The 26,669-nt window shown below is 48.4% G+C and overlaps 1 protein-coding gene across 1 annotated transcript in view; it reads right to left on the reverse strand.

The window, feature by feature from the left end:
• The window catches only part of LOC131673654 (max-interacting protein 1-like), a gene marked incomplete at its 5' end in the record, with an annotated part of 85,922 nt that extends 59,676 nt beyond the window's left edge, over positions 1-26,246 (reverse strand). Inside the window, 3 exons of the mRNA XM_058951818.1 lie at positions 10,299-10,608; positions 19,588-19,702; positions 26,164-26,246. Coding sequence (XP_058807801.1) covers positions 10,299-10,608; positions 19,588-19,702; positions 26,164-26,246 — 508 coding nt within the window. The remainder of the gene's footprint in view (positions 1-10,298; positions 10,609-19,587; positions 19,703-26,163) is intronic.
• Between the last annotated feature and the right edge of the window lie 423 nt (positions 26,247-26,669).

Here is a 26,669-nt window from a genome sequence, read left to right on the forward strand (position 1 = left end):
TTTTCCTTCATCTCTCTTGCTCTCGGTTGGCGAGCTCACATCGTCGTATCCCCGGGAGGCCAGGCGCAAACGAATACGTCGCTATAACAGCGGCGAGTTTCCGCTCGCGCACACACACTCGGGAAAACGAGTTAAATCCGAACCCTGCGGGACGCAAACCACGCGTTCGTTCGTTTATTTGTCCTCTCTTGCTTTTCCACTCTTGCCACTACTTATTCTCGGCCCGATGGTTCGTCGATACGACGCCCATGGCTTTTCCTACCCTTCCGTTCACTCTCTCGTGTCTTTTCCCGTTCTTTCTTTTCCACCAGAGCTTTCATTTTTTTTAACCGGGAAGGCTCACCTTTGCCAACTTTTTTTCTCTAGTTCTGACACACCTGAATGTATATTTTGTTGACAGCAGTGAGATTTATTTATATGTTGTAAGGATAAATCTTACATTAAATACACGTTTTCAATATTACAATTTCTATAAGTGAAAACTATATGCATGACACGAAGGCAGTGATATAACAAGGTTAAAAAAATATTATCGTACGCGACATGAAAAAAGTAAGAATGAATTTGTACGAATGAACAGTCAGTTAGATACATAAAAAAGAAAACATAAGAACGTAAATAGTATGGTATTGAGAGGAAAAAAGAAAGTGAGATAGCGCTAGACAAGGTATACTGAAGAAAAGACAAAAATAGAATAGTATGGCGTAGGTTTACCTTTTCTCCATACAGGAACACCATACAATTTTAGATATATTCCTCATTTCGTGAATTTAGCGATGTCGCTCGTATAACGTTGCTCTATTAGTAATTTTCACGTATATAATAAAATCCGTCAAAAGAATTCTTTTGACGTACATAAAAGGAGATCAATAAAGAGCCGAGAGGGAAAATCAGCACGTATTCGGCATTCCTGTCGTGCCGTTCGATGCTTGACAGCTGTGTCGTCATCGTCTGGCGGCATTTCTCTCTCTCTCTTTCCCTCTCTTTCTTTCTTTCACTCTCGACTCGATTGCGCATACGCCCAAGCACATACACACGCGCAGCAGCACTACTACCCGAAAGATTTCACGAGATAAAAATCTAGCAGAGAGAAGCAGCAGAGGACAAGCGATAAATTCTCGCCCGCTTTCCTTGCAACCACCGCTGTAGCGGCTTGACTAATGCGTGTCTACTTATGACAATGTAGGTTGGCAATCTTCTTTTTTTTATAAGTCACACTCTTTAAAGTGTATTCTTAACACCATAAATTGAATAGAAAGCGAAATTTTTCGTTTTTCTTTTGAAAAATTATTATTACAATTTTACTTACGTAGAGTTGAATGTAGTAGTGTTGAGTTATAAATAAAGTACTCACCTGAAACAGAAAACAAAAAGAATCGAAATTAATTATCTTAATTACTTTTTATTCGGTGAAATCCAATAAAATTCGAAATAGACCATGCTTTTTGGCTCAATAATTCATTTCCCCATTGTCAAGCGCGCATATGCTCAATAGGTTCGGCCATACAAATATATATCAATAATTTCCACTATTTCTCTTTCGCGTATACATATTAATCTAATCTCATAAATTGAACGTTAAATCAACAAGTGCTTAATTCTTTGTTTATATCCATTCACCGCGCCAAAGAGGATTACATATTCGCACTGGCACGTTTTCCGTTACATCAAACACGAGAAACAATCCAAAAATAATAAATAAATAAATACACATATAAAAAAAATAAAAGAGATAATCCTGAGATTTGCACATTGATTTATTCATCTAAACTGATCCGAAGTTCTGAGCGCTCTGTTTGCCCCGACAATACACGACTGAATTATCGATGGCTCTCGCTCGACGATTGTCTCTCTCTCTGTGCAATACAAAATTGATAACGTTTCAAGCGCCTATTTCTCCCCCCATCCCTTTCCCTATGCTGGTTTCATCTTCAAATATAATGTCCGGGGAATTTCGGATCTGTGAGCGCCCGCATCAAACGTCACAGTCACTCATTTTTTACCCTAAACCTGTTTTCCAGTTTGAATATTCGTCTGTCGCTCGATCGTTATATCTCGTTTTCTGAACAAAATACAAGTCACACTCTGACTTGCCCATTACTAAAAGATGAAATTCTTGCAAAAATATAACAAGGGAAATGTTTACTATTGCTGACGGAGAAGTCGGTTCAACATAAATGGGCGTCCGAGCTATTTCGTCAACTTAATATTTCCCCTTCTATGTGGATAAAAACTTTCATGGCTGAGGTATTTAACGACTAGATGTTCCAAGCTTACTCTGAAGACGCATCTTCAGAAGAGGGAATAATTGTTGGACGGCCAGAAGTTTCTCTATATCTTTCATCTGGTGAAATACGAAAGAAGAAAGAAGTCTTAGGTATACTTTGGGGCTAAAAGCCACCGAATCAGCAAACCAAAAACAAGCGGATTTAAAACAATCAAACTAGCTTGGAAGGATTCGGCGGTTCCTTGGAAGAGAGAGAAAGAGAGCGTGAAATATACGTATATTTTGGGGGGCGAGCCAAGGTAACGAAGTATAAAGGAAGAGGCGATAAATCTTGGCGGCGCCTTAAAACTTAATTCCTGCGGGGATGTAGCTCGGCCAGACTCCCTCGTCGCCTTTTTGCCTCGTGTCTCTACTCTGCTTTTTCCTTCCAGTCGTGGCTTCCGCTAAGTTTGTATATCTTGATAATATCGCTCCTTCTCGCATTGTTCATCTCTTTGGCGCTCTACTTGTCTGTCCCTTTTGCCTTTTGATAATTTTACACTCGTCGCGAGCTTTCGCTCTGGCTCTTTGCCGCCACTCTTCAAGTTTTTGCATATACTTGCTTTCGTCCACTCCTCTCATTCCTAACGATCATTTGCGTTCACGTATTTTCCAACGCTTTCTTCTGATTAGTTCATTTATGACAACTGAAGACAGCTTACGTTAACCATTGAATGTCCTTAACGGACCTGACAACTTCTATTTCGAATGCACTCAATTCAATTCAAACTGTAATATTGCATTTCATGGCGATTCGCTCAATTTCTACAGTCAAATTGACATTCCCAGCGACAAACGATTTATTTCGACGCCTGTCAGAGTCTATTGCTCGACGATGACACTTCATTTTGACGAAAGCTGAAAACAAATTCAGTCGAACTTTGAAAAAAAAAAAAAAAGAAAACCAAAGCAAAAAATTTGCGTGAAATTTTGGCGTTGAAGAATCTTCTCTCGTCTCGTCATTGTCATCGTCATTCGTCGTCACAGTGTTTTTTTTGCCTCGGGGGTATTTTTTTGCGGGCCGTGCGAAAGAGGAATGTGTGGAATCCACTCTAGGACGGCGTCCACAGAGGCACGGTAGGTTTCAGAAGCGCTATTTTTTGCAAAACTACAAGAGTATGCGGCCGCTTCACTACTTCAGCCAGCGAAGTTTAATTGGGTATTCTTCGCAGGCACGAAGTCACGTCGCGGAAGTGAGCGCCTCCGAGTTGTTGGCTGGAATTTGCAGAGAGCGAGCGGCTTATTGTTGCTGCCACTGCTAGCGTGTGTGTGGAGAGAGAGAGAGAGAGAGAGAGAGAGAAAGAGAGAGAAACGTGCAGCTTCGAGAGTTAATTTAATTATAGCCTTTCGCGCTCTTTCCGTGTGTATACCTTTCGTTTCATTCGCGTGTGCTACAACGCCGCTTCTTCCTTCTTTCTTGCTCTCTTTTTTCTTTTTTTTATCCACTCTCTTCGCCGAACACGGGGTTTTAATTAAACTTCAAGCAATTAATTCGCTACGAGAGAACATCGTTCGACGAAAAAGTGGAAATGCGGTAGTTACAAAATAAATTGATAGAGGAGAAAGAAAGATCTTGAAACTCGCGCTAATACAATCACGAGGACGTGCGGCCACTCTTCTCCTTATTTTTCCTCCTCTCTTCGCAGCGAAGAGGAGCCACGCGCGTTCTAATCAAGAGTCGGCGAGGGATTTTTTTTCTTCTTCTTCCGGACGGAATACGTATTGCCGGATTAGGGCTCTTTTTCCGAGGGAAAATTGAAAATAATACCGAGACGTCGACGATCCCTTATACTCGCGCACATTTCTATGCTGCTGCACTTGAGATGCCGGGCAGCAATCTTTCGTTGGCAGAGCAAAAAGAAACGTAGCCTGGTCAGAGGCAAGGACTGTATTTGTAATGAGTTTCCCCGTCAATTTTCCCCGACCGAAAGAAGACACTTTCTTCTTAGCACCCCCGGAAAACATAAATTATTGATGAAGCAGAAACGTCGAAGGAGAGGAGGCAGGGGGAAATTATTTTTTGTGTTTGCCAGTCAGAGAAGTAGCTTATCGATCGACGCTTTTTCTTTTCTTGCCTTTCCTTCTTTTTAGTAATTGGAGCATATTTTACGGTGATCAATGGGCTAACGAGTCTCTTGAGGATATATATAGTGATTTATGCATTTCGTACGAGTTATTGCAATCGGCCGCGGTAAATCTCCATGTGTCGTTTTGTAGGTCGAATTTTCATCGAAACCGAGAAATAATAAAGAGCTTGACGACAGCAACAATGCGGAACGCCAGTATTTTCAGCGACTTGCGCTGAGAGAGCGAAAAAGCGCCGACAAAGCGGAAAGTCCGAACAAAAGCGTAGGAGTCCCTCTCATATTATTCATAAGTAATGGCCAACTCATTCTCTCTCTCTCTCTCTCTCTTTCTCTCTCTCCAGCGAGACGCGACTTTGTAAAACAAATACAGTCCTCGTTCAAGAGCCAAAAGCCGACTGGTAACCGCGCACGCGCGCCCAAGCGATCGTTGCCTTTTTTACGAGAAGCTTTTTCGCGCACGTCGCGATATTCAATTAATTTTTATTCTGGCACTGCGACTTCGCTAGAGTGAGTTTTAGCGCTGAGTCGACGCAATATTGCGGGAATTCGCAGTCCCTTCCCGGGTTTCCTTAATCAGCACGGCTAAGGAAGAAGAGAGTGCCCGAGAAATCTCGCCCCGGCTGGCAAGGGTTGTGCGCCACTTTTCGCCACGATTTAATCGGCCAGCCTTGCGAAATGCAAATTTCCGGCGAGCATAGCAAATTGGCATTTTATTTTTTCTCTTCTTTCCTCCCTTGGCACGGGCCCTAAACGCGAGCCTTGATCGAAGTCGCACGGATAAATCGGACGCAGAAGCCTAACGTTGTAAGCGAAAAGATAAGGCGTGGTAAAAACAGACGACAAACTACCCGCTCGTCTCGCTAAGGCTTCGATCGCGAGCGCGCGTGTTTTCAATGGTTTCCATCGGTACGACAAAATGCCGAAAATTCACGCTTAAAATAGCCGCTGCCCCTTCTAACATGATCAGTTGGTATCTCTGTGACTAAGCGAATTTGTCTCGTGCACGCTTTTCTCTTCCGTTGTATTGTTACGGGCACACGACACTGCTGAGCCGATAAAAGAAGCTTTCTAATCCCATCGCTAGACTCGTTTCCAGGAATTGTCGATACGTTACTTTGAGGCTGTTGCATAGAGAAGAGATTTGCTCTAGCACGCGCGATAGCCGCTCGCAGCTCAATTAGGAAGCTCCCAACTCAAAGCTCCGCGGCGCGCGTGAGAGTGTGTCTGTCACTGAGGCGGATACTCGGTCGGGCGTGTAAGTGCTTCGCGTTGATAAGGTCGCCAGGTCGCCTTTCCTCGCAAGCGAGCCAGCCGGAGAGAGAGAGGGAGATAGAGTCCTCGTGTCGGGCCCTCGTTAGCGACTTAATTAAGTGCTGGCAGGGCTGACTGAGCTTATACCCTGCCCTCCTCGCTCTTCCTCTCCAATACGACTTGATCGGAAATTCTCCAAGGATTCTAATGCCTTGCTCGTGCACGCCGTTACATATGCCTTTTTCTCAGGCACCCTAAAGACGTCTACTTTGGAAAGCTGCCGAATCAGGCAACACCTGCTCGCTGACCCGCCGTGCAACACTTTTCATTTGCACGTATCGAGTGCGTCGGCGGAGAGAAGGAAATTCCACGGAAAACTAATTGCACGGCAACGGCGCCGCGGGGGCTGTAGAAAAGAATCAGGGCGCGGCTGGTACAACAATAGCGACGGAAAAGAAAGCGCGGAAAACAGACTCGCGCGACGCGGCGGCAAGTTGGAGCAGCGAGTTGTGTCAAGATATTTCCGAATCAAGTTCGAGCGGCGAGACTGCGCGATTGCGTTTTGCGCGGGTAATAATTTCATAATGCACGCAATCATGCGCGGCGGCATCTAAGACGAACTGACAGCGCGAGCGAAAGTTGGCCTCCAGCGCGCCCCTCCCCTCTCCTCCCGTGGGCTCGCGTCGTCGAGATATACAGCCTCGGGCATAAACCTCGAATTACCTCTCGGCGCACGCACGCCAAATTATTTTATACCGACGAAAACTTTCCCGCGGGCGGCAGGCTTTATCATCCGAACTTTGGCGCTACGTCAAACTTCTTCTTGTTCGCTGCCTACACATGCGAGACGTTCTTTTATCCCGCGGGCTATGTTCTCCCGCAGCAACCACCTACTTTTCTTTCTTCGCTTCGCTCCGAAACGATCGCGAGTAATTGACTGTTGGTTTTTTGACGTGCGCCCGACTAAGATGGTTCTTACTACCGGAAACTTTGGCAACGGAGCTATTTTGATTTTGACGAAGAATCGATGAGATGGCATACGAGCACTTTGCCGAGTGAGATGCATTGTGAGATGTGTTGGCAAATTTAATAACGTTCAATTGTACTTTACGTCTACTCGTCTTATTTTACAGAGGATCGTATGAATTTTTTACCATTTCCTTTTCGGATTGCCGCACTGTGCTTCGCAAGCATTTATAATGTAATAGGTCTTCGTTGCTGAAACTTGATCAACTGCCGCAAATATAAAAAAACATTGGCTAGTCCGATATCAGCAAAATTCAGCTATAGAAAATCAATGCCAGCTGTCTGAGCATAGTAGAGACAATCCTCGCAGCAACCGGGCGAAACAAAGGCTAAGGCTCTTCATTACGAAGTGGAATCAGTGCCGGAAGCTCAGCTCTCTCTCTCTCTCTCTCTCTCTCTCTCTCTCTCTCTCTCTCTCTCTAGTCTGCGGTCCGACGATTCTACCCAGCCAATCGTCTAATGACTTTATAATCCAACCCGACGATTGCGAGTACGCGCGCGCACACACACATTGGTTTAGTTGCCGAACAATTCAATTGTAATTTCCAGTTGAGAGGAACGCGCACTTTTCGGCGAGGATTGCCGGCATTCCAAGTTCGTCGGGTTCGGCGCCGCAATTGCATGCAGTGAGAGAAAGACCCCTCTGTGTGGCTGGAATGGCAGAAATGCCGCCGCTGCCGCCTTAGAACGAGCGTCCATCCGGAAATGCTGGACACTGCCTCGGCACTGCTCCCTAGCTTATTTCGCCCCCTTTCTTGTTTTATTCAAACAGCTGCAATTTTCCCGCCGCTCTTTTTGCAATAACCGCGAGCATCCATCAATTCAATTAATGTTCCATTATCGCCCCCCCCCCCCTCATTCTCTCTATCTCTCTCTCTATGTGCGCGCTCCAATTTAAATCTCGCCGAGCGACTATTCATTGAAACAAAGACAGAATGCAATTAAAGAAATGAACCGTGGACGAGCAAATAGGTACAGGTCCGAATTGAGCTTGCACTCGCTGGTACCCCCCGTCTCTCTCCCGCCTCTCCTACGGCGATTCGTTTGGCCGATCGAGCGCGTGCAACGTGTGCCATGCGCGAGCTTTGGGCTATATACATCGCCTGAAAGGATTCGTTGCTTTGCGGAATTTCGAGCCGATATCTATCCCTCCGAATAGCATTTTCGAGGATGCATAAAGCAGCTCGCCGCGGGCGATTGTCAATTAAATCATAATTTTGCTCGTTCGAGAGCCAACTCCAGCAAGGCGAGGCCGAGCGTGTCCACGGTATAAAGCTTGTCGTGGCAAAGTTTGCGCGAGCGTTCATTATGATTAACACGCTAACAAGAAGGTCTGGAGTGTTCAATTGTCAAAATAATAACAATGAACTCGCGGGTTTTGCAGGCACAACGATGACGACCAAGTGCCACATCGTAGAGCTCTACCCCCTCCTATCATAACGATAAACTCGCCTCTGCTGTCGCTGTCTGTCTCTCTCGGCTTTCGCGAACAACGCCACCCTCGCTTGTCTCTCGATTACGCGCTCTAATTCGTATTCGATTTCCCGTGGGATCGCACGCGACGTTTACGCTCACGACCCGTAAGCCAACTCACGCTCGTACGGTTTGCGACAATTTTTCGCTTTTCGAGGCCAAAAATAAGACTGCTGACGCGGGCACTTTTTTTCGTATGCTCTCGAGCGCAGTATAATTGCAAAATTATCATGAACTTTCCATCGACAAAGAGAGCGAAGTAAATTAAAGCGCGGGCGACAACTTTTCAAATAGCCGTCGTCGCGCGTGAAAAAGCAAACGCGTCGCTGCACGTAATGCAATTGCGAAGGCTTGCGTGACGCAGCTGTCCTCCCGCGTGTTATTATTTAATGTTACGGTCGCAGAGTGCACTTTGAGTCATCGCTCTCTTTTTTTTCCGGGCTTTCATTATAGCGACCGGCAGGGTGTGATCGAAAAAAATTGAACCAAAGGTCTCTGAAGTATTAATGATTTCGATGCAATACCGCTCTCCTCTTTCCGAATGCGCTTTAGCGAAACATTAAAAGGCTTTTTAGCTACTTCGGATATTTTTCGAGATTCACTCAAAACTCTTGATGCCCAAAGTACTTGCAATTTAACAATACGCGTGATCAGTGCATTATAGGCTGCATTCGTCGCGTTGTTCCTATCGTTTGCTTAGAGAACTTGAATTTGCGCCAGGCGCAGGCTGGCAACGAGCAGGAGGTACGACGAGCGCGCATAGAGCGTGCTAATAACGCAGCGAATACATCCTAATCGTAGTACAAACAGAAATTACAAGCCTCGAAAATTCCACGACGTTTGTTTACTCCCGTTCAATGAATCTTCTCATTGTCTTTGAATGAAAAAAATAAAAGAGCCAAGCAGCCATTGTTTACCTTGCACCGTCATTGTTGTTTCTTTTATAGCGTCACGCGAGTTTATCGCGTGCGCGCAGCGGCCATTGTCAAAAGAAATGAGATCGCGGCGCGATACGAAGAGAGACTGCGACTTTGCCGGACACGTAATCCGTTGGCCGTTTTATCGGGGAGCAGTTGTCTTTTTGTTTTGTCTTTTATTTTTTTGCTGTTGGTTTTTTTCATTTTGCCGCGCGAGCGCGAGGTCGCCAGGAAAAACGCTGATGTTTTTAGCGCGTCACGCCTGCGGAATTACGGCAAAAACCGTCGAGTCAGTTGGCGCGAGCTTTAGCCTTGCGGGCCGACGGCAATCCTTTCCTAGATTGGTAATTATGCGATAAAAGCCGAGCGACCACGACGGCTATTTATCGATCTGCGAGCCGCGCGCACGCGAGAATTGAACGGGAGTAGGAGCACGCCGGAGTGGCGTGATAGAGGTCGTGCCGGGCGTCTCGCGTTCTCGGCGCTTTTTCTTTCAATCAACTCTCTCGGCCGCGTCGACAAATGCAAATCGACGGGCGATCGGGACAAACAAAATACGCAAGCAGGCAGGCAGCATCGGCGACGAGGACAGAGGAGGATAAGGCGCAGAAAAGGGAGAGCGGAATATCGAAGGGGGTCGGCTGGTGCGGCTGGTTGTATAGGCAGGGGATAAGGCGGAATCGTGGGGAATTTGAATTTTCGCCTCGAACGCAGGCAGGCGACATCATCGGCTTCTGCCCAGATTGGTATCTCACTCGATTGAGTCTCGATCGACTTCCTCCGCGTCACGCGCCCCCCTCGCCGCTCCCGCAGCGATTTAGCCTTAGCACCGGAACGGGTGTAATACTAACGCGCAGAGATAGAGGCGCTCGCGCGATCGATCGCGCCTTCCGCCCCTGCGCACCGAGCTTCCGAGCTTTCGAGCTTTCCAAATATTGCGCTGCGACTCCGGCCGATGTTTATCTGGGAGGAGCGCGGCTCGTCAGAGCCCGTTGTCCGCCGAGCAAGCCGGTCAATTTGGAGGCGCAAAGAAGGCAGCGAGGAGAAAACGTGCGCGGCCAGCCCGGATCATAAGCCCGGAGGAGGAGCGAGAGGGCGCCGTCGCAAAGTTTGCCGTTATGGCCGGGCGGCGTGACGATAAGAGCGCGCGGCTTGCTGGAGCAGTTTGCCCGCAGCGCCGGCGAGCTGACTTTCGCCAAGTGGCCCTCCGGGCGCTCCCGCGCGGTCGCTCGTTTATCGGTCCGCGCCTAGTCAGCGCCGGGAGCTTGCCAGACTTACCGGATTCCGAGACGGAGGGACTGCCCGCAGTGCCCCTGTCGGAGTTCCTGGAGCTGCCGGTGGACGAGGCCGTGCCGACCGAGCACTCGGACACGCTGCGCCTCTTGGAGAGCAGCGCCGCCGTCGAGGCGCTCACGACCTGGCTCGCGTGGCAACTGCCCGTGGGCGCGCTCATGCTCAGGCCGTGGCCGCCGTGGTGGTGCGCGTGGTGGCCGCCCGTCAGCTGCTCGAGCCTGCGCCTCAGGAACCTCTGCTCCCGCGACAGCTGCTCCTTTTGCGTCGAGTGCTTCCTGTCGCGCTCCTCCAGGCTCTGCAACAGAACAGCGCGCCTCTCTTTAGTCACTCTGCCGTCGGCCGACTGCGCTTTCGCCCGCGCCGCGCTCGTCCCGCTCGCAGTTCCGCTCGGCTGGGCCCGACGGCGCGGAGAGCTCGCCGCGACGCGCAAGAAAGAGCGCTGAACCCGACGCCTGCCGGGCGTATTCTCTCGGACTTTGATCGGTAATTGCTGGGAGGGAGGACCGATAATTGGTTTCCTTTGTGTCGCTTGGCGAACCATTTCGTAACGCCGACCTGACAGAAGAGACAATGAGAACACGACGATTGTCTCGCTTTAATGCAGCCCGATATACATTTTTATTTGCCAATCGGCTCTGTAATTGCGCGCGAACGACGAGGCAAAATTTATGCGCTCTCGTCAACAGGAAATCAGATTGGAGCTGCGATCGTTTATCCTTGTCCAGACTTTAGTTCATTGCCGAGCGCAGCACAACTTTGTATTTGCAATCTCGGCATGTAAAACTCTTTCCGTCATATATGTGGCTCGAATGCAGCCAAGTGAAGAGGAAATTCCTAAAAAGTTGCGAGCCTGCGAATCGATTCCTGTAACCGAACGTTAACAACAAACTTTCTTTTTTCTTTTGAAGCTCCGATCTAGATGGTTTTCCTTTTTTTCAACTTTGTTCGTTAAAACAAAAAAAATTCCTCTCTCGCGCGTGCACGAGCAAATTTTATTTTCCTTTTTTTCGAAACGCGCAACGCATGCCGAAAGGAATATTCGACCGAAAACAAATATACGCAGACACGCGACGCGGAAACTCCATTCCCAATTCAATTATTCGACCGCCGCGCCGCGATGCCAGAGAGAGGAAATTTCTTCGAGCTGATTAAACTTCTTTCTTTTGTTTTTTTTTCTACATGTTCCGAGATCCTTCGAAGAGAGTTTTCTCGATCTGCGTTCTTGCTTGAGCGCAGAGTAGATGTAAACAGGCAAATGCAGAAATAGGCGCTCCGGCCGGCACATTGGAAAGCATATTTTTTTGTACGCCACATGCAAATACGCATATATACGGCTTGATGTGAGTTTATTTGACGGGCGAGGCGATGAAACTGAAATTCTCCTCCGATCGTAATCGGGATGATTCTATAGGGAGTTGAGAAAGATGAAATATTTGGCAGCATTTTTTAAAGCACTTTTAAGTTCTCATATTGTGGCGTTTTCTGTATTAAAAAAAATTAAAACTATTTTCAATAGCTTTTTAAGTAAGTATCATTCGACTGGACGAAGTGAATTACTAAAGTATTATAAGCTCAGCTACAAATGAGAAACAAAGGACCTCTTTTATTTTAAAAACACTTTTGGTGTTAGATTGTAAAAGCGAAAGTTTTTCTGAATTACATTTGCACCAGGAGCAACCTTGAAAACTCATCGTTTTAAGTAATGAATTTTCATCGCTCACGCAAGCTCGTCCTAAAAGCAAACGACTCGGTAACTCGACCTTCGAACATTGTTAACGTAGGAGGTGCGCGATGCACTCGTCGCTGGTTTCGCTTGGCTTCTCCATCGAAAAAAGCACGAAAGAGCAAGCGAGCGCTCGTTTGAACTTTACGAAGCAAACGGAATTACGTCCGCTTGGAAAATTACGCGTCGCGTGTGCGCAAACTATTATAGTGAAAAAGGGTTACATAGGAGTGTGCCCGAAGAATTTCATATAGGTGGATATTTTTAATACTCTGGTGGACGTTCGAGCGCTAATGTACGTTTTGTGTCAAGCCAAACGAATCTCTTTTCCCCTTCGCACACCATTATTGCACTCAATTATTCCTGCAGCTCGCGAGGGAAGCCATCGCGTTCTGCAAATGCGATCCGCACACTCTCGACCCACGTGCATTTCGGCGAAACGACCGAGCGATCATATTCAGCGCGCCAATCTATTTGTTCCCCGCCAAATGCATCAAGCGCGATTGCGCCGAAGTGTTGGGCGGCGCGATAAGACTTGATCGATCGACGTCTTGTCGGCGGCAGAAAGAACTTTGTCGAACTCTTTTCGATCGCAAAGCTTTTTCGGCCGCCAACTCCAGTGAAATGGCAACCCTGTTAAAACACGTGGTCTTCAAACACACGCCGAGTATTTGTCTGCCGGAAGGAGGTGCACAATTTTCTGTAGAGTGGCTTACTCCCTTTTCCCAAATGCAATTTTCAGAAGCGTCTCTCATATCCTTTTTCAAACTCCGGTGCAATATGCCTTGAGGAACAAGCTGCATGACGCAACAAAGTGTCCTTGCAATGGCACGCCCACTTTTTATACGAGATTCTGCCTTTGATGAGAGAGTTATAACGTTTCCGATGCTGCGATATTACGTTTTTTAAAGAACTTCAAACTTGGTATCCCGTCGTTAGAAAAAAAAAACAAAAAAACAAAAAAACAAAATTCGCTAAACATTTTGAATTTTTAGAAAGAAAAAACGAAGAGCTTACACACTTTATCCCATCCTCATTGGCAATTTGTCTCGTGAGTAGCGACTAGTCCGCAACCCTCCTGCCGTCCCAAAAAAGCTCTACTTTACGGGCATTCCACGCGCTCGAAACTTTTGTACGCCAGCGCAAAAGTTAACAGAGGAAATTACTCTAAATAAGGTAAAAAAACGAAGAGAGAAAGTACACGGGATCGGCCCGGACAAAGAGAGAAAAGTATGGTCGCTTAGGCGAGCGGTACAGAATTAAAGAGCCAAAACCGCGCTTAAAAAGTTGGAGGAGCGCGCGCGCCAGACCAAATAGAAGAGAGGCGGCGCCTCTGATCGGTGGCGAGGCGGATTTTTAGGAATTTAAGCGAAAAAATAGAGATTAGAGAGGGCTACAAACGCACTAATTACGCGGACGCGGCGTTGCGCGGCAGTCACCTCGTCCTCGTACTAATTGAGTTTCCAGTCGAGTCTTCATTTGTCGCTATGACTCGAAATTTAAGTCTGGGTCTGTGTGTCTTCCGGTAACATTAACGGGTTTTCGCGCGCAACGCAGCTCTATATGCTGCTTTTTCAAAGGGACATGCGTGTGGCTTACACGCGCAACGGTAACGTGTCATTTCAGCGCCAATTCACTCGGTCAAAGCGAGAGAGAAAAGACAACTCTCAAAGGGGACTTGCATTAGGATACCGCGATGCTGGGCTTTCAAGCTTGTATATTTTCACTGAACTATGCACCAAGAGAAGAAAAAAACCTTAGAACGAGAGATCTTCGTTCACGAAGGCTCATTAGAAATGAGAACAGCGTGCTGTCCAATGAAAAACTAGCGTCGAAACAAGACATTCGCTTTTTAAGCTATGACAGTTGCGCTAATCTTAAAAAATATTTTCACTGCAAATGAGAAACGTGATACAACGAAAAATTCCCGGTGTGTTGATGAAGACGAGAACAGTGACGTTCAATAATTTTTCAGTGTCCAAGAGGAGTGCGGTGGTCAATCAGATAGCAAAGAATAATAATTCTGTAGTGCAATAAGCATCGTATAAGACAAAAGTACATACATATTTCATAAATTCTTAATTAAACCATTCCCTCGCCTCGCCGCCGCATTTATCTTTCCAGGCCATAGTTCACAACAACATGCACTTGTGTTTAACCGTAAACAGAGATAAGAAAGTCAAGCCGCGCGGGCAAAAAGCGCTGACGACGCATAAAAAAGGAAGGGACACACACGCGCAACAATGCCACAGCGCTAACCCACATAAATATCCCCCTCCTTCTCTCATAAAAATATCGCTTTGGCGAAAATATGGCTCGGGTATGATCTCTTGGCGCGCCTTATCTTTGATAAATCGAACACGACTTTCTTCTTCTTCTTCTTCTTCTTCTTCTTCTTCTTCTTCTCCTCGAGAGAGAGAGAGAGAGAGAGAGAGAGAGAGAGAGAGAGAGAGAGAGAGAGAGAGACAGAGCTCACACAAAGTTGAAACGATCGAGATAGGCCGTCAACGAGGACGACGAGAGCCAATTGTTGGCACGGTGAGTCGAGAGAAAGAGCCGTACGAGTCGATTTCTTCTCCGCGGCCGGTCGCCGCTAAAATACTTCGGATGGAATTTACTGTATCGCAGAAAGTTGCTAATTTGGAATCGATGCGGGCAATGTATATCTTTTGACACGGAGTTTTCGCCGTCACCGAGTGCGCGCTCGGCGATCAAAGATGCGACGTGCCAAACAAAAGGACAGAAAGGAGTGGAAGTGTGACGAGGAAGCCAGAGAAGTGACGACTCGTTAAGAAGCTGCGCTGGGCTGAGGGACTCGGCGGTAGTCGCTGCGATATGAGTTTACAACGTAGATAAGGGTATTAAACCGAGCGACTCTCAGAGTCCTTAGTCGTAAAGTTTGCCTGCGTCGATACTAAAAGTTAAGCCCTAGGCTCTGCCTCGAGCAGAAAAAACTTGTTCGCCTTTTTCTTTCTGTTTTTTTTTTTTTTTTTTTTTCTTGCGCCATACGTATCGAGGAGAAAAATCGCAAACTGCTACGCCGCTCGGCGTTCGTTTCTTAAAAAGCCCGTCGTCCATTTACTTGTCCTCTCGCTCGAAAAGCCGGCAGCAGCGTTTATCTAACAATTTCTCCCCGCTGCCGCTACCTAACGTCATATCATCCGTAAATGCCAGTCTACCTCGCGCCACTTTCTCTCTGCCGTTTCTCCATTTCCTATCTCCCGTCATGCTCTCTTTCTCTCTCGGCCGGGCAGCAGAGCTTAATCGAAAGTATCAACTTCGGCGCGCCTCGGCTTATCGATCGACCTTAACCCTTCGCTTTACAGTGCATCTACCTTTTCGAAAGCAACGTTGCCTCAACTATTTTTAGTTCTTCGCGAAAAATTGGCAGAATATGCGCGACACTCGGCCGCGTGAATATTGGGCTTTCGCTTGGCTCCGATTGAACGTAATTTGCGGAAGTGTTACGCGAATGAAAACCTGAAAAGCTAAGTCGACTGCGACTGCGCTCCCTGATCGTCCGATCATTTGACAGGTTCGCTTAACTGCAGACTGGCCCCGCCAAGGCAAGCAATAGCTTTTTCGGAAAGGCACATCGCGCACAAAGCCTCGCATTGCCGAGGCCAAGATGGCAGACATTCAAGCTCGATCTTCCGAGACCAACAGGGCTCATATTTTCTGGGCAACGCAAATCCGAAAAGAACCGCGTGGTACTTTTCCCGGACGAAGAACCGGCAACTCGAGGCTTAACGTTACCGCTAGCGAGTCGTCGTGAAACGTCTCCCTCGTTAAATCGAACGACGAGCTTTGACCTACTCTCCCTCTTCCGGTACGCCGAGCTTTTGCATATTTGAATGGTCATCCGAGCGCGGCGAGGATTCCGGCGCTCCGACCGTCGGCCACCCGAAGCGAAATATCACGCGGCATTTTCTTCGTTTTCCCTGAAATCAGCGATGAGGACAGGTCAAATCGCGCCGACAGCCGTGACAAATGCGCGCGGCTGCTGGAGGGCAGCAGCGCGCACGCGTCGCGCTACCACGTCATGCTCGCGCGACGAGAGCAGATTACGTCACGCCCAAAGACGGTCACAGCGAGGCGAACAAAGAGAGTTGCGCGCGCGCGTCGACGCGTTCACGCCGCCGCGGGCCGCAGTATTGACAAGCCTCCCCCCTCCCCGCGGGACGCTTTATCAATAACGCGCTGCAGGCTACACACCATCCCCGCGGCCTGGCGCGCGAGCACCGCGATCTCTTGCCAATTAGTCGGCTGGATAAAAAAACATTCGCAGACGCGTTCCCACGTCCGCGCAATCCGCAATTGTAAACACGGCAATTAAGACGAAGAGACTGAGCACGCAAGAGAGAGAGAGAGAGTGTATACGGCTTGCGGGAAAGCGGGCGCTTTGCTCAATGCTGAATTGACCTAAAAGTTGCTTGTTGCTTCGAGTTGGCGAGAGAGAGAGAGAGCGCGCGGCAAACTAATTGGTCGAGTCGTGGTCGCGGAATCGCCGAACTCTCGGAAGCTCCTGGCGGGCGCCGCGACGAAACCACGACACGCGCGCGCAGCCGGCGCAAATCGGTTTAGCTTTCGTTTTTAGCATTGCCTCGCGTAACGCCTCTCACTCCCTCAAAGTCTCGGCTTACTTCTGGTGCCGCGGCGTCGCGAAGCCGAGGCAGGCAGTCAAAGAGCGCGACGACTCGCTCGCACGGCTGAGAGGCGGCAAAGACGCATAATCCATCGCGCGCTCTTTCCTTGTTTTCCTAGAATTGGGTCTCCGGCGTCCCGAATCCAGAAATGCAGTCGGCACACATTGACGCGAGCGCGAGCGTTAGATCTAAATCCTGCGCGGAGCCTGTCGAGCGAATTGATTCCGGCACGAAGCTATAAAAGACGATCAGTATAATATAAGCCGTAAATGGAAAATAGTCCATTGAACGAACACGCGCACGCAATCAATTTCGATTCACGTCAGCCTCGTATTTCTCTACATTCATCTTGGAATGAAATCTTCTTGCCCGGCGCGCATCGTTGATTAAAAGCATGGAAGGAGCGAGAGAAGCAACAATAGAAAGCTTTCGGCGCATCAGGCCGCGAGAGGAGGAGGGGGCACGGCGTGTGGTGCATTAGGTAATGAATATTGCGCGGTAGTTGCGATTACTTTTTTTCTCTCGACGGAAGAAGCAAAGTGAAGAAACGCTGGGCGCGCGGGATACAAAAGCGAGCGGGCGCGTCGGAGAGGCAGCTCGGCGCGAAGCTTCCTCGCGCTTCAGCGGAATTTCATTTTCGGGAGCGCGACGAGGAGGCAAAATTTTTGAAAGATTGCGAGCGCCAAAGTGATGAGCGTTGCACGGCGGGCGGCGCGTTCGTCGCGCGTCAATTGTCAAGACGTCTTTCGGCCATTCTTTGCGCGGCCGCCGTGGCCTGCTTAAGCGCGAGACGTGGGCGCTCATGAAAGTTGAACGGATGACGGAGGATGCAACGATAACTCTGTCTTTGGAGCGCGCGCGAGTCAAGCAAATGCAGAACTAGAGAGTGGGGAGAGCGAGAGGCACGGGACCCCAGGGGTCTTTGTGCGTCGTCGCGGTGAGTTTATTTGCGATCCGAGAGGACTCCCCGCGACTATAAAAGCAATACTTAATGTTGTTTATTGCCTAGCCGGTCAAAACCTCTAGTTCCGGCACCGTCGTCGCTGCTGGACAACGAACGCGACGACGCTCGTTAAAAATATATGACTGCGGGGACTCTCCTCTGCTCTGTATGCGGACTGTCTCGCCGCTCGCCTTTCCAAACCAGTGCCTTTTTCGACAATCCTTAACACCTCGTTGGTCCAACGCTTCCAGTTCGATTGCGCACGCCGCAATTTCAGAACCGCCACCCGATAATTAACTCGTTGCTTCGAAATTTCACATCAACCTGCATCGATCATCAAGCGACCAAGGACGACATTATTCAAGATCAGGGCTTCAAAGCTCGATCAAAACTCATCCAATTACCATCCTCGCCCTTGCACCCTCTTAAGGATTCAACTTATCACCTAATGGAGATCTTAATGTTTCAGTGGCTTACATCCAATTACAGCGTCGGCCTACAACGTCCAAAGTGCGCTATATCGCGGAATCCGCCGCGCTACCGTAGCTTTTGCGCGCAAATTGGGGAAAAGAAAAAATAAAGCAGCTACGAAGATTGAAAAGCTGAGGGAGCCGAAGAAAAACGCCCCGTACATTTTTCACTTGGCGCGCCCGAGGTAGAAATAAGAGTGGGATATATATAGAACGCATTTAAAGGGCGCGAGAAGGAACAACTTGAGCGACTTGAAAAAAAGAATGTAGATTTGGAGGATTTACAAGATAGTCGCATTTGACACGAGGATCTCCCACAATTCTTTCGTCCGCGGAAGAAATACAAGGGCACATCTCTTCCGGCGTAGCTCTCTCTCTCTCTCTCTCTCGCAGCTAATTAGTCGCTTTCCAGTGGTCCCTCGAACCTTCCTCCTCTTCGCGGAAGCGGCATGAAATATGCAGGTTGTATCTGCCATGATCTCTTTTTTTCCCTTCCTTTTCTTTTTTCTTTTCAACGGATGGTGTTAATGGACTTTAGCACTCTTCTCTTTTGTGCGCGTGCTACGTACGTGCGCGAGGTAAAAAAAATTCGAAGATGAGTCAAGTGATTTCAATTCGTTGAAAGGCGAAAAGCTTTAAAATACTCCTGTTCGCTTCAGCAAGAGAGATGCAGTACGATTCTCTAACTCGGCAAGGAGCAGAAAAAGCGAAGAGGTAGCTATTGGAGTGAGTGCATCTAAGAATATGTAAAAGTAATTTCCGAGGTAGTTTCAGCGAAAACTCTAAGTAATTGAATGATTCTACAACTTATCTCCAGCTTTTTATCGGCTCGCGCGCTCGTTTCTTATCTCTTTTCACACACACACCCAACTTCCGCGCTCTTCATCCTTTCTCCCTTTTTGCACTCCGCCTTGCCCCCAACTTTTTCTCGATTTCCTAATCTTTAATATACAGAGTTGCCGTGGCAACCGACCGTACGCGATCAAAAAATAACAAATCCTTCTCAAATTGACGTTTGAGGATAGACAAAAACCATCCCACGCAGAGTGTTACCAGCTTTAGCAGCTGTAATGAAGGTTTTAACCGTGAATAATTCAGAAATGAATTCGTCCACATAAATGATGTACAAAGAAAAGAACGGAAAGAGTAGGAATGATTTATTCGAGACACACAAAAGAGCGAGCGAGAGAACCGGTAGCATCGACGATGTGCGGAATTAAATGGACAAATCCTTCTCGATTCACCAGCACAGCGCGACCACGGATACAGACGCATTCAAAGAAATGCGAATAACAGTACGCTTTATTGCAAAAAATCTTTTTTCTTTTTATTTCTTTATTTTCAATGGCAGAGAGATGGGACCTTGTGCGCGCACATGTGCGAACCTATCAAATTTAAATTCGGACTCGACGCTATCGAGATCACGACATTGACGAGATTCGTCGAGATTCAATGGAGCTTGCGAGCTAGACGTATAATATTCGAGATTTACCTTGATAAAACGCTTAGCCTTAGTCAGAAGGCCGAGCGTGGTGTGCCTTGACGTTTCTGGACCTAGAGGCACCAGCACTTTCAGCTTTTCCAGGCAGTTTCTGAGATGGGCTCTCCTGTAACATCAACAAAAGTCTTTCGTCAAACATTTGCGACGATTAAATTCTGCGGTTCGAATTTGCTGCCAACGCAATGTACAAAATGAACCTCCAATTTTATATCTTTTGGCTTGATTGACAAAAAATTCGGATTCCAAAATAATTCGCAATTTATTTTTACAAGTGCTTGCAGCGTGTTTGCAAAGAAAACGTAAAATCCATCACTTTTGCATCTGTTTTAGCAAAAGATCTTCGCACAACCATCATCATAGCAGCGAAGCTTGTTCACAAAACGAATCTTTGCAATCAGCTATACACACAGCGTTTGAAAAGAAAACAATGCTCTTATCAGTAAGAATAGAAGCCGATAAAGGCGCATTGTGTCCCGTAGCCTGGCTGCTTGATAAATAATACAGCTCGACAAGTTTTTGGTCGATGGAAATTTGCCTAACAATGCGTTCGTTCTTCTTCTCTCTCTCTCTCTCTCTCTCTCTCTCTCTCTCTCTCTCTCTCTCTCTCTCTCTCTCTCTCTCTCTCTCATCTCTCTCTCTCTCTCTCTCTCTCTCTCTCTCCTCTCTCTCTCTCTCTCTCTCTCTCTCTCTCTCTCTCTCTCTCTCTCGTTGGGTGAATTATTCGGCGGCTTGCAATCCATTTTCCGGCCGAGCACTGAGAAAACGTTGCTGGCTGACTGGCTGCATAGTATCGCCAACAGGAATAATTTCCGAATGATTCGCTGCTGGCGTTGCTGCTGTGTACTCGCAGCAGTCGTATTTCACGGGTATTTATCGTTTTCGAGGGCGCGCGCATTTCGCGTGGGCGCCTAATGGCCCGTGATCGCCTCGATAACTCGCCGGATTCTACCTTCCTCGTCGTTTCTCTGTACTCTGTACTATTTTTTTCTTTCTTTTTTTTTTTTTTTGCTACTGCTCTGCTATGAACGAATGGATTATTTCGTGTCGTTGTCATTTTTTTTATGGTGATTGCCTGTGCACATTGACGGATGAGACTTAAACGAGCCGACACTAAAAATCGGAAGTTCGGAGGGACGCCTTTATTGCTCATTTTCAGTGTGCTATTCGATCTCTGCCGGAAAATAGCACGAATTCGTTTTATTGCACTTTTATCTTGCTTCTTTTGCTGCTATTTAGCCAATATCCGCGGCCCGAGATGTCTCTCGTCTTGTCTTTTTCCGAGCGAGAGGAAATCTACATTCGCCGACATCAGTGCCAGTAAAAAATTTAAGTTCTCTTTTACGTCGCCGCGATTCGGGGAGCACTTTTTCCAAAAAAGAAATATGTCGTAACTCGCGAAATTGACTCATTTAACGACCTGATCAAGCGAGACTTTTTTTTACGATTCTGAGGAATTTTTATTAAAGCCAAATTAAAAAGAGTCACCATCCCGAGTCGTCGAATTATGCCTGACCATAGCGCGAGTTGACTACTGATTTTGTTTCCGCCCGATGGGCCAGTGATCGAGCATGGCCGTGCCAATCGTACGATATCAAGCGAAAATTAAACACATAGCGCGCAGTGAGACGAGAAACACATAGGGCAAGATGAACGAACTGCGGACTAACGTACGGATCATTAGACGTGTTTAATTATATGTTTACGTCGGGTTTATTGGTCGCCGGTTGGGCTCGCCATATAGAGGAAAACGTTGACATAAGCCAGACGAGGTTAGCGACAGCGCTCGCTAGAGTTATGTCAGCCCTCCCCCCACTCGGCTGCAGGTTAAAATGGCAGCTTTAGAGAGGAGCACGGGAAGGCTTGGGGTGGTGGGTATGAATTCGCCGGCAAGCGAATATGAGCCGGAGCTCGCGCGTGCTGGCAGCGCGACGTTTACGAGAAACAATAAGCTCGCTCTGGCTGGGTTAATGACGTCATCAAATGGCATTATACCGATATACACACAGGAGGACGCAGAGCTCGGTGGGGCCAGACACGGGATTGATTATCATCGCGCGCAGCCGCGCGCGCGCGCGCGACGATGATTATTTATCAAGGAGTGTGCAAGACGCAAAGTAATTAATCCGAAGTCATTAAAGCCGCCAAAGAAAATTGCATGATGGGAATTGATGAAGCCGAGGGGCGGAGGAACAAGGTGGAAAAAGAGAGAAAATTCATTAATACCCGCCCGTCGCCATCTGCGCGCAATTAAAAGGCAAAACTATCTTCATTAACAAACTCTTTGCTGGCAGAGACGACGACGGCGAGACTGTGAGGACGCGGAGAAAAAAAGGAAGGACGAGAGAGCCTTTGGCTGGGGCCGACAAAGAAAACGGAAAGAGAAGCGTAAGCAGCTTAAGGTGCCAGGAGGGCGGCAGAGTCCGCGCTTAAAACTCCTCGAGGCTCACTCTCTCTTTCTCTCTCACTGCTCCTCTGCCTCGCCCTCGTAATCAAACGCAGGGGCGCATCTTCGGCCGCTCGCCAACAAAACAGATGCAGCTCGCGCCGACGGTCCGAGTGAAAGCTCGCGGTCCGACGAGCTCCGCGACTTTGCGCCGGAGCGGACTCTGCTCGGGCTTTGATTAATAGATTTAGCATTTTTTCCGTGTCGCGCGCCTCTGCAGCGCCGCGCGACGATTGAGTTATCCGGGCGGAAACCAGTTTAGCGAGCCACTCAAGGCTCGTTCTTTTTCCTTCGGCGAATCGATTCCGAAAGCACGTGAGCAGACGACGACCACCTCGACGCTCATTCTTCCCGTGTCGTTTACAATGCTCTCGGTCGTATATACGATGTGCGCTCGGCCCTCGATCTCCTACCGGAAACACGTACGCGGCGTGCTAGCGCCTTCTTGCGGCTCGCGGAAAACTTGTGATGAGTTTCGGTGCGCGCGCGGAGACCGGGCCAAATTGAAAATGTATGTGCGCGCGCGCGTGAGAGAGAGAGAGAGAGAGAGAGAGAGAGAGAGAGAGGCTGCTCTCGCTGGCGCCGCGGCATGAATTTCTTGGTCGACGATGGAAAATAATAAAGGAGCCTGTGATCGACATCGGCAATTTTTCCTTTTCAATACGAGGTCCCGCGCGACGATGATTCGCTCGTCGTAAGATAAAAGGAAGCAAGATTAAACAATCCCTGCACGTCCGCGAGAACCGTGCGCCGGCGCGGGATAAGGGATACCGCACGTAAAATTACTCGCTAATTCAGCGACAAGTTGCTCTCGGCTGCGAGCTCTCGTACGTGTGCGCGCGTGTCTTTGCAAGGTCACGTCTTCGGCCCGCGGCTTGGCTACGTGTAACGTGCGCCGAGACCCTCCCCCTCCCCCCTCCCGCCGCCAAGTAAATTCAAATGACGGTAATGCATACTGCTCTGCGCCAACTGCTCCGACAACTAGGCCATTTTCCTCGTGCCTTTGTATCATAGCCCGGAGGGCGATCGCCGATCAAAGCACACGTGCAGCCGAACTCGGTTGGAAAGTTTGATCAGAGATCGGCGAAAATTGGCCAGCGCCAGGCTGCTGCCGGGGCGCGCATCCCAGATATGCATCTTTGGCAAGGAGCGAGCGAGAATCTCTCAAGATATAGCCTAAAGACGGCGGAGAGTTAGCCTGTTAGCGAAGCCGAGGCAAAGGGACAAGTCTCGCTTTCTGCATAAAGCAGCCACTCGGTAACTTGTCGCGTTTATGCCGCAGCAAGTTTGGTTAACTATATTGGCCCCCTCCCCCGTTTCTCCATACATACGTAAGCGAATCGACGCCTGGGACTCGGAAGCTCCCCGAGATCTCTCCTCTACCCTTTGCTCCAGGGAACACCGGATGCGCCACCGCCGCTGCCGCCGCCGCCGCCGACAAAGAACACGCCAGCTATGCTCAGTTTCCAAGTAACGAGGGATCACTGCTACCGCCTGCTGTACGAAGACGACACGAGGGGCGCGCGAAAAATGGCCAGTTGATTACGATGGCCGACCTGACAAGCACTTTGACACGTTGATTACTTGTTCGAGGCGTCTCTCCCTCGCCCCAAGATTTGCGATGCCTCGCACCGTCGCTAAATTTCCATCCGGGCATTAATATACATTTAGCCATTTCTCTCGGCAGAAGCAGTTGGCCGTAATTGATTTAGCAAGTTGAAAGCTCGCATCGGAGAGCTTGAGAATGCCCGCTGCACCTGCGGCTGGGAACAAAGAGACAGCTTTCGCGCGAATTCTCGCTCGCCTACACACCGAGCGAGAGCTGTGGTGTAAAGCGATTGATGAAAGTGAGGCGGAAAGCCGCCTCTTCCGGCGCGCCTTTCCTCTAGTATCATCTGGCCCTCCGCGACTCGCGAATTTCCTTCCGCAGCTCGGCGCTCGTCCGGCGAACGACCAGTCCCCTCGTCGCGCGCGCAACGGTGATCGCCGTCGCGAACGGACACCAGACAATGGCCAAGGAAGCTCGAACAAAAGGAAACGTTTCCTCTCGGGGATGGAAATCCGTAAATCAAGCATTGCTACCGAGCGAACGGAAGAAATACCTGTTTAAGCGAGCAAGCTCCTTTTTTCTCGTCTTGGCCGGAGGAGCTTTTAATTATTAAAATGCTTCATAAGACGAATGGACCGCGGAACGCAGGTTTGATGGAAGGAATAAAGAGCACTTTTGCCTTTACCAGAAGAAGAAAGCGAGCTTATTGAAAGCTGCTTCTTGTCTGTTCTGATTTCACATCCTTTTACTCTCGAGACACGCTACGCTCGCTCCTCTTCTTATGCTTCGTGGGAGAGAGCTGATTTCAGATCAAAGGGAAAACCAACCGCTGATTCCTTAACATTGCGCCGAGTGAAACAAGTTTTTCCTTTCTCTTCTTTCTCTTACTCTTGCAGCTGCGTTCCTATGTTCATTTCAACTTTTTTAATTTAACGATCTTTCCTTGAGCTGGGCTTTCCAGTCCAAATTCTCTGCTTCTTATTGTTTTCATCATCTGGGTCTTTGTCAATCAAAGAGTAAGCTTCCGAAAGTCTCAATTTTCTAGTTTCATTAAGATATTCAAAACGCAGCGAAGGTCATAGTTTTCATAATAAAATTATAATTCGGTACAAGTTAGAAATGAGTTTCAAAGAAAATCTTATAGTACATTTAGCCCCCTTGCGGTGCTTTTGGCGGTACGAGAGGTTCGCTTACAACTTTTCCCGTTAAAAGAATCAAACAAGCTCGCATCGTTGGAATACAAACCAAAAATGTGATAACGAAGAAAAATCGGCCTTGACATTTGCTTACTACAAATAAGTATCGATTTAAAATGTTTGCACGGACAAAAATCTAAAAATCCAATGCTGAAAGAAGCACAGCGAATGGACCACCGATTGCACTGATTCACCGAAAGATTCCCACTCGCATTTGTTTGTTCTGCGAAAGCTCAATGCTCTTTGGAAGGCATAACACCTGCGTAGTATGCCGACCGCGCGATAGAGACACTCGACGACGCATATACACGCATAACTAGGTCGAAGTGTGAATTTGACCGCTGCGCGAGGAGCTAAAGAATTACGAGGCTAGTGTGACGCGCGCAAAAAAAGAGAGAGAGAACAGAAGGTCGAATACATTCAAGCCGCGCGTGCATTATTCAGCGATTATTAGATCAGCCAGATCAAGCCGGAGCTGCTGTGTCGTCGTTACAAAATTAGCTATTGGAGAATAATACCACGAGGTGATCTCATACATGCAAGACCGTTGCATGCGAAAAGTATAGTAATTCGGCGCGCGGCAACGGAGAGTACAGTGCAAAATCGCGCAGCTGCGGGAAGCTTGGCAGAGGAAGCGAAAAAGTCGTCGAGTCGCGGCTCGCGAAGAGAGAGAGAGAGAGAGAGAGAGAGAAAGAAACCGATCTGCTTGGCGCGCGTCGCGGCGGGTTAGTTGCACTGGCGACGGGTGCATTGGCCGGCCATGAGTTAGATCGCTTTAACAGCGCCTGTAAACAGCCTCGTAACTTTTCTCTGTCTGTCTCTCTCTCGCTCGCTCCACTCGACTGTTTTTCTCTGTCCGTCGTGGCCATTGATTAACGGGTAGGGAAAGGGCTTGGCTATAACTTATTTAATTTTCTTGTTGTCAAAGCCGACGTTCGTACGGCATCGATGCTCCGCGGAGGACAAAGAGAAAGCGGTTTGATGCGGTTTAATTGCGCGCGCGCGCGCGCAGCGCTGGCCCTTGTTTTTCTGCTCGCCTCTCCTTGGCTCCTTGACTTCGTTTTTGCCGCTCGCGCGTGTGCGTGTCTTTGCTCGAGTTTCCACCCGACTCCCTCCCCGCCGCGCGCCTCTTACGGCTTTCCTTTGTTCGCGTTTTCCAGCCGCGCCGGCTATTCTGCATGGCTGCCGCCTCGCGCTCGCGTGCTCCAGATTTATAGGCCTTTCCCTGCTGCTTCCAACACTTACGAGCGCGTTACGAGCGCGCGGGCAACTTCGAGAAGCCTCTTTCAAATATTAATGAACGAAGTTGCGCGCGCCTCCAACTATGCGCGAGTTTCAATAGTCGCGCGAGGATTTATTTTGTTTTCGGGCCCGCTTACCATCGAAAAATCGTTGCTCGAAACGAGACACTTGGAGCAACGGCACCCAGCTGTCTCGGCTTGCCTTGCGCGCGCGCGCGCGCGCGCGTTCACCTCGCAGCGGAGTGCCGCGCGTCCTTTTCTCCGCTCGCGCGTAATTATCAGCGACGAAAAAGGGCATGCGCACAATGGACGCGCGTGAGAGCGGCGCCGCATTTTTCCTCTTGTTCCTTTTCTTTGCTACCCGTTGCGAAATCAAGTGTAATAAGGCGCGACTCGCATGGTAATGAACGCCTGCGCCGCGCGCGCTAATGAATGCACCGACACGTGATTGTTTGATAATTATGGCGCGCGCGACTCGACGAATAAATATTTGAAAATTCAATCGAGGAATGTCGCGGTAACGAGTATCTCCGAACTAAATTTTCCATTTAGTTCGGAAAAAGTTTACTGCGCCGACCGTAAAATCCGTTGTATTCAGCGAGCGCCAGCGTAGAAGCATTTATGAATTCGATGCCATAAATATA

The sequence above is a fragment of the Phymastichus coffea genome, unplaced genomic scaffold, assembly GCF_024137745.1.
Source record: "Phymastichus coffea isolate CEN01 unplaced genomic scaffold, Cenicafe_Pcof_1.1 PCOF00189, whole genome shotgun sequence".
In the NCBI taxonomy this organism is placed as follows: domain Eukaryota; kingdom Metazoa; phylum Arthropoda; class Insecta; order Hymenoptera; family Eulophidae; genus Phymastichus; species Phymastichus coffea.